The sequence below is a fragment of the Berghia stephanieae genome, chromosome 11 (assembly GCF_034508935.2).
Source record: "Berghia stephanieae isolate SIO BIC M18660-M18661 chromosome 11, UCSD_Bste_1.3, whole genome shotgun sequence".
NCBI classification, from domain to species: Eukaryota; Metazoa; Mollusca; class Gastropoda; order Nudibranchia; family Aeolidiidae; genus Berghia; species Berghia stephanieae.
Window position 1 is genome coordinate 16,580,665 of NC_088370.1, and position 8,794 is coordinate 16,589,458.

General features: G+C 36.1%; 1 protein-coding gene across 4 annotated transcripts in view; it reads left to right on the forward strand.

Moving 5' to 3' along the window:
- Positions 1-3,053: 3,053 nt before the first annotated feature.
- The window catches only part of LOC144956618 (uncharacterized), an 18,376-nt gene continuing 12,635 nt past the window's right edge, over positions 3,054-8,794 (forward strand). The window contains exons 1-2 of one of the 4 annotated variants that reach the window (XM_078887236.1): positions 3,054-3,201; positions 7,636-8,794. The exon at positions 7,636-8,794 is cut by the window's right edge and continues 471 nt beyond it. In XM_078887236.1, coding sequence (XP_078743362.1) covers positions 7,740-8,794 — 1,055 coding nt within the window. In that variant the 5' untranslated portion in view covers positions 3,054-3,201; positions 7,636-7,739. Of the gene's footprint in view, positions 3,202-5,749; positions 5,788-7,609 lie in introns of those variants that run through there. The other 3 variants (XM_078887239.1, XM_078887237.1, XM_078887238.1) reach the window with 3 other exon arrangements.

An 8,794-nucleotide genomic window follows, 5' to 3' on the forward strand; every position in this document is an offset into this window, starting at 1 on the left:
AAAATAAGAACGAAAGCAATTTACGTGGTTTTGTTTTTTAAAATCAGTTGGAGAAGTGCGTATATATATATAATATATATATATATAAATATATATATATATTATATATATATATATATATATATATATTGATTTTTGATTACTTGAATAAAAACAATAATCAATAATAGAGAACAAATAAACATAAAAACATTCATATTTTAAAGCTAGAGTTTCAAATTCCAACCTTACCTTATTCAAGGGAGTGTAGTCATGTAAACAATTAACTGGATCTTTTACATCTACATACACAGTTACTCCCCTTAGTCTTCAAGCCCAACTGCTTTTTCACACAACCTCACTTTTGCTTTCCAACTGAATGACCATGACAACGAAAGCAAATAGTGTTTTGTTATGGAATGACATGAAACGAAAATTCGAAAAACTATGACGTCAAAAACTGAAGGAAGCGTCTCGGGTTTAATCGCCATTGAGAGTGGATTATTTGTTACAGTACCATACACAGAAGAGAGTTAGACATTGGAACTTTTGTTTCAATCCATCCTTGAAAGAAAACAACGGTAGAGGACCTGCTTATCGCATTGCTTATGTCCCCTTGGAGTATATTCAGGTAAGGACGTCAATTATTAACGTTGATGCTTGTATAATTTGATTTATTATAAAAAAGATAATGATGGTGAGATGATGATGGATGATGATGATGATGATGATGAATGATGATGATGATGATGATGATGATGATGATGATGATGATGATGATGATGATGATAATAATAGAAATAAAAAATCCTTTATTCATCCCATAGGGAAATTTGTCTAGGTCTATTTCAAGGGAAGACTGGAATAACCCAGGCGTCAGCCGGAGTGCAGCGCCGCAAATTGAGCTAGGGCGAGAGGTGACTTGCTCAAGTCCACTCAGTGCAGCGGCGAGTGATCGAACTCGGTACCTTTCGATGATGATGATGGATGAGATGGATGATGATGATGATATGATGATGATGATGATGATGATGATGATGATGATGATGATGATGATGATGATGGCCAGGGTTAGAAGACATCACCCCCCCCCCCCACCTTCCTTTTCAACCCATCCACCTACCCCCCATATCGTCATATTCCTCTTTCCCTGAGTTAAAACTTAGCGAGATATCCACTAACCGTGCTCCAAGCGCTTTTCAAGGGGTCTCTGACCAACAGCTACACGTAACGTGTAGAACGAGACATGACGCCTTTTAGGTGATATTACATTTTTTTGGACAGAGACAACGCTGTCAACTCATTTTACACCTGAGTACGGTGAGACAATGTGCGTAAAGAGAATTTTGCCAAGGACTCAACTATGCACCGAGCGAGGCTCGAACACTCGCTTTCGGATCGGAAGGTCCTGGGTTCGAGCCTCGCTCGCTCAGAGCATAGTTGAGTTCTTGAAAAAAAAAAGGCTCTTTAATCACATTCTCTACTGTACTCATGTGTAAAATGAGTACCCGACCGTTAACAGCGCTGTCTCCAAAAAAAAAAAAAACAAATTTAAAATCGCCTAACAGGCATCATGTCCCGTCCTAAATTAATGTTAAATGTCGCTGTTGGCCAGGCCCCCCATGTAAAACGCTTTGAGCGCATTTATGGATATTTTTGCCTTAATAAAAGCTCATTTTTAAAGCTCACTATTAGTTCTGCAGACAGATGAACAGACACGATTTGTTATATTATTATATGGCGATTGGCATATCAATGATACAATACATAATATATTATTATATTTTGTTGTTTACTCAAGCGTATCGACACACGGATTATGGCGTCGTTCGGATATCGAGAGACAGGGAGAGCTGTATTGTAAAAATATCCAACACACTCGAAGAACCGATTGAAGGTGTAAAGTAAAGGGGGAGGTGGGGGTGGGGGGGGGGGGTAGTGTCACAAACCAAGCCATTACGGGCGCTTTACACGCATTAATAAGTTTTTCAAAGAGCTCTTGGATTTATGGCTGTGTCAGGAAATTTTGGCTGTTAACGGCCAATTTTAAAGAATTTTCCTAATAACGAAATAAATTAATAAATAAATGAATAAAGTCAAATTAAAAAAAAAAGCAAAAGACTAAAACAAAAACAAACAAACAAAAAACACAAACAAATCTGTGATTGAAACTTATAATTATCACTGTCTCTATTTCTTCTTCCTCTTCCTCTTCTTCTTCTTCTTCTTCTTCTTCTTCTTCTTCTTCTTCTTCTTCTTCTTCTTCTTCTTTCTTCTTCTCTTCTTCTTCTTCTTCTTCTCTTCTTTACTTCTTCTCCTTCTTCTTATTCTTCTTCTTCTTCTTCTTTTCTTCTTTATGTTCTACAACAGCCATGACCACCACCATCACCACCACCACCACCACCACCACCACCACCACCACCACCACCATCATCATCATCATCATCATCATCATCATCATCATCATCATCATCATCATCATCATTATCATCCTAATCCTATTCTTACCTTCCTCCTCCTCCTCTTCCTCTCCTCCCTCCCTCCTCCTCCTCCTCTCCTCCTCCTCCCATCATCATCATTTTCATCATCATCGTCGTCATCATCATCATCATCATCATCATCATCATCATCATCATCATCATCATCATCATCATCATCACTATTATTATTATTATCGATTAAAAAATCTAACTTGTCAAATATCTTAAATCTTAGACAACATATTTGTCATCTTCATCGATAATTATTATGTGATGATTTTTGTCCAAAATTAAAATTATTATCCTCTTTTGTCATTCCGCTACAATTTTTTACAAACTGGCAACTTGGCTCTTGTGTCCTCCCCCCCCCCCTCCCTCCTCCTGCCCCTCCCCTCACTAATGCCCCTCGATCTACTTCGTTTGATTTCTCATTTATAAAATATAAACACTGGATTCGTCGTATATATTATGTATGTATGTATGTTTGTGTGTATGAATGAATGAATGAATGTGTGTGTGTATGTCTTTGTGTGTGTGTATAAACGTGCCTGTGTGTATAGCCATGTACATGTGTGTATATTTATATATTGTATATTGACTTGTTATGGTGATGAAGAACGTGTTACATACGTCACGGTTCGGGATTATATTTATAGAATTTTCCCAATCTCTACCACGAGTTTTGACTGTATCTCAATGTGTTTATCTTACTTAATACTATGTGCATTGTGTACCAATTTCGGTAATTTTGATGATGTGTGAATACAGAGGACTTATGCTATTAAATTTATCTTATGTTTAGTTGTGCCGTGTAGTGAATAGAAATAAATTTGCTGATTCATTATTCATGCTATCATAGTCATAGCAGTGATGGAACCGGTAGTTACAAGATATCTGCGCTGATAAACTTCCTTCTATATAGTTCTATGTTAGAGGCATTGTGTTTCCCCACACGCTCACGAAATAAAGAATATAATTAACTCTCTCCTTACCACCTATTTTCTATATCAAAATCGTCACATTTGTTACGGCACAATATACATTTGTTCTTATTCAGATTTATTTTGTACATCACTAGAATGATCTTTGTTATGTTAATAAGAACATAAAGTTGTTTTGTAGAGATATTGTTTGAGTTTTAAAAAATCCATTTTTCTACCGGGTAAACCTGCCATTTTTTGGGAAAACACTGAAAATGATCGGCAAGGAGAGAGTTAAGTGTCCAACTAATTATTGAGAGATTGATTTATGATTTTATACGTGTAATTAGTGAGGGACAAGAGGGTGGGGTGGGGGGGGGGGGGGGCTACGTGTACTTCTTTTGGGGAGTCTGGTAACCCAAATTAATTTTTGTGGGCTTATTGTTGGAATGGAAAATGGTAATACTCTCAAACCATGGCAAAATATTGTCTTGTGCTCTACAAAAAAAGTAAATAAATAAAGCTTTTATATAGCGCAATATCCACTAAACATGTTCAAAGCGCTTTACAAAGGGTCCCTGACCAACAGTAACACGCAACATGTAGAACGAGACAGGACTCATGTTAGGCGATATTATAATACTTTTTTTCCGACAAGGACAACGCTGTTAACCGCCAGGTACTCATTTTACACCTGAGTACGATGAGAGATGTGAGTAAAGTGCCTTTTCCAAGGACTATGGAAATAATATGCGAACCCAGGACGTTTCGTGTCGAATGGGAGTGTCTTATCACAAGACCACATAGCCACACTACAGCATTGTGTTCTTTTAGCTTTAACAACAACAAAAAGTGTTTTAAGCTCTTTTGTTTGATATTCTGCTTATGTAAAAGCACAAAGTTTTGTTGTTTATTTTTAAATTTAATTTATGAAAGTGCATAGTTGACAATAATGCAGAAATATGCAAAGCAATGCATTAAATTATTTAATAAGTGACTCATTGATCCATCCAAGCGAATTATAAAATAAACTTTGAAAAGAATAATATTGGTCTTGTATGTAGAATGAATAGATGAAAATAAACAAAATATTCATGTTTACTTTTCCACACAAAACAATCACACTGGATAGAAGGCCGTAACAAAGGGTCGTTTTTGTACGCGTCAACAGAAATATTATAAAGACCTCAAGTAGATAATTCTGTAAAATCTATCCAAATATCCAGTAGTTTATTCGGCTTCTCTGGATTGAATGATGTTGAAACGTGTCGTACTGTAATAATTCTAAAGCTGAAATGTTGCAGGAGTAGCTTCTCGAAGTGTTAAAATGTGATGTGTCTCGACGCATTTTATGTTATAGTAATAATAATAATAATAATAATAATAATAATAATAATAATAATAATAATAATGATAATAATGATAATAATGATAATAATAATAATAATAATAATAATAATAATAATAATAATAATAATAATAATAATAATAATAATAATGATAATAATAATAATAATAAAATAATAATAATAATAATAATAAATGGGATTTATATAGCGCTTAACCCCGTTGCCACAGGCTCTAAGCGCTTTACAGTGATATAAAACAAAACATATTACTGAAAGACAAGCGTTGATGGAACAGTGATTCGAATTCAATTTAACAACAAAACATGATAATAGTATAGATAGCAAGTTACGATGTAAAAAGATAAAACTTTAAGCGAGATTTTAAAGTTGACAACGAATCCGAGCATCTCACGTGTGATGGGAGAGAGTTCCAAACATGGAAGGGGGAAGAGGGGAGGGGCAAAAATGGAAAGGAATTCTCGCCTATTTTTCGCGAAGTTTTAGGTATGACAATGATTTTCGTCATTGCTTGACCTCAAGTTTCTACTGGAGACATAAATATTTAGAAGGTCTTTAACCCTCTCCTTACCACGTACAGCAAAATCGTCACATTTGTTACGACACAATATAGATAGAATGCGCTTGGCCAAGGAGTTCACAACATTGCCATCCGGAAGTATAACGGACCAACACACAAACTCTGTGTAACCATGAACTTTCATAGTCTGGTTAATACAGTTTAGTGAGAACAACTCACAAAAGCGGATGGCAAAAACAATAACAAAGGCCTGAGTGACGTCATCTGCATACTATCTATACATCTTCTTATTCAGATATATTTTGTACATCACCAACTTTGAAGAATGCTCTTTGCTTAATTAATAAGAACACAAAGTTGTTCGGCAGAGCTTCTTTGAATTTAAAAAAAAATCAATTTTTCTGCTTGGTAAAGCTGCCATTTTGGAAAAATACTGAAAATGGTCGGAAAGCAGGGAGTTAATTTATGAGGGACTGTTATTAGTGTTCAAGGATTTGTAGACAACAGTCTAAATATTATAGGTAACTCGTTTCTCGTTACTCTTATGATTTATTTTATAAATATTGGCTTGATTTAGCATTGTTAAAAACGAACATATTTTAGTTTGGTTTGAGAGTATGGCCATTACAACAGTGAGCCCATAACAATAGGATTCAATAGTCTGATGTCAGGTCCTGCAACGAGCAGCTTGGTTCTAAACAAAGAAAATCTGTACTTTTTATTATTCATGCTGGATAGAACTTTTTCACATCTCATGTGATCAGAATGTGTGAAAGTCAAAACATGATCAGATTTATATTATTTTTCTCCTGTATACACTTTTATGCTTGTCGGAGAAATATTTCATAAGGGCGTCCGCCATTGTTCCGATAGTTTAGAACCAGTTACTAAGTTACTATGTGTCAGTACGAGGGAAGTGACGTCACGACTTTTGAAGCCTATTATGTCCAGTACTACAGCATTTTCATTTCTATTGTTAATCGAACTGAGATTTTAGATTAAATCAATGCAATAAAACGAAACAATGACACCTAATTGCCCTCTGAACAAAACAAAAGCAGTGGCGCGTAAAGACGATATACTTAGAAGATATGATATTATTGTATTCTGAATGGTCATGCTTCAAATGTCAGAAGGCGATCATGATAAACAAAAATTTATAAGCTAGAAATAACAAGGTTGAATTAATTTATTGGCTCTGATGACAGAATACATGCACTTTTATAATTGGATTCGCGCGATGGTCGGCAGATCAGCAAACCTCTGAAGTCACGATTTTCATGATCGGCGGATCAAAAGTCTGAAGTCACGATTTTCACGATCGGCGGATCAAAAGTCTGAAGTCACGATTTTCACGATCGGCGGATCAAAAGCCTGAAGTCACGATTTTCACGATCGGCGGATCAAAAGTCTGAAGTCACAATTTTCACGATCGGCGGATCAAAATTCTGAAGTCACGATTTTGACGATCAGCGGATCAAAAGTCTGAAGTCACGATTTTCACGATCGGCGAATCAAAAGTCTGAAGTCACGATTTTCACGACCGGCGGATCAAAAGCCTGAAGTCACGATTTTCACGATCAGCGGATCAAAAGTCTGAAGTCACGATTTTCACGATCGGCGGATGAAAAGTCTGAAGTCACGATTTTCACGATCGGCGGATCAAAAGTCTGAAGTCACGATTTTCACGATCGGCGGATCAAAAGTCTGAAGTCTACATACGAGCTTTGAGCACCATTTTTTATTTAATTTTGGGCGGATCAGACCTATGATGCCATGACACCTCGGATGGCGTTTAAGATAGTGAAAATCAAGACTTCAGGGGTTTGATCCGCCGACCATTGATATTCAGATATGGCTAACAACAAGTCTTACATTGGGAATATAATATCATTATATCGTTACGCGAAGTCCCAGGTTTGAGAGGGGTTTTTTTCCAAAGATGAGGGTCATTTAAATCGATCCATTATTCAAGGACATTTTTTTTTTTTTTTTTGTTTTGTTTTGTTTTTTTGTTTTTTTTTGGGGGGGGGGGGGGGGGGTTGTCAAAGTTTTAAATCCACGTCAGTTATCTGGGTAAAATGTTCAACACAAGGGGACAGGAGATTGTAATTAGGGCTAAGTCTTCGCTCAGGCCGTCACACTGGACTGTCCAAATACCACTTCATATTCTGGCGTACTCTCAAACCAAACATCGTATTTAAAATTTTGACCAGAAATATCGTCTCTCAAATATCGATCAATTAATTTGGGGATTTTATTTATGTATTTATTTATTTTTTTTTGATTTTTGATATTTTGTGAGTGAATTATTTTACATATTCATGAAATGTTACAAAAAAGTGCATCGTTATTTGTGTGGAAAATAGAACAATTTGACATTTAACTGAAAACACTTACTATAAGATACTTTAAAAACCTGTTAGTTAAGACGCAAACAATTTTCAAAATTCTTAACCGTGAAATATGCAAAATGAGTTCCCCAGTATTTGGCGGGAAAATGACATCAACTTCCGGAAAAACACGTTTAAAGGACAGCAGCGATAATCATGGTGTGACCTCTAACCTTCAAGCTTGCTCATCACGTGACAAGAACTGCGCTATAGCAGCTGTCGATACCGTCGTTTCAGACGGATCTGTGAGTCCGTTTGAAGCGTGTGACACTGTAAGAGGTGCTGAGAGAGTCGGTGGAGGTCGAAACGTTTTGACACCCGTCACAGATGTGTTCAACGTGCAGGAAGACATTCCGATGATCGTGTTTACAAATATTGAAAACAACACGGCACGTGACAGCGATGGATTTGACACCAAAACTAAAAATAGAAGACAACTTAGCAACAGTGGTAAAAGTGTTAATAATAGAAATAATAATAATATCAACAACAACAAAGATTACAGCGGTAAAAATAGAAACAGTAATGGAGAATCCCAGAGTGGTAACCCTGGTGTAAATAGAAATGATTATGATACTGTTTCTAAAACGTACAGTAATAGTAACAAACCGGTTGTAAAAGGCACTGGGATGAAGGAGAAGGATATTATGGAGGAAAGGCGATCTGATACAAAGGATGGGAAAGACAGTGCAAAGCGTTTTCATGATAATGATTATTTTTATAATAATTATAATAATTCGTATGGAGTGTGTAGTAAGAATAACGACAATAATGAAACCACTGACTTTTTGAAAAGTAAAGAATTAAGACGTCCAATGTTGAAAAATGACGATTGTGATGATAATGCTGATGGCGGTGAGTATAGTGATGATTTTGATGATGATGATGATGATGATGGTGGTGGTGATGGCGATGGCATGCATAATGATAATGGACATAGTGATGGCAATAGAAATGGTAACGATAAAATGGGAATACTTTACCATAAAGTCGACGATAAGAAAGACGATGAGTGCAATGATTGTTCCTGTGCTGTGGAGGAGAGACAAGGACACACAGCACTGTGTTGTTTGTCAGGTGACAGTAAAGTAAACAATAAATGTGATGATTCTAGCAGGCTGTGTTGTAGTAATGA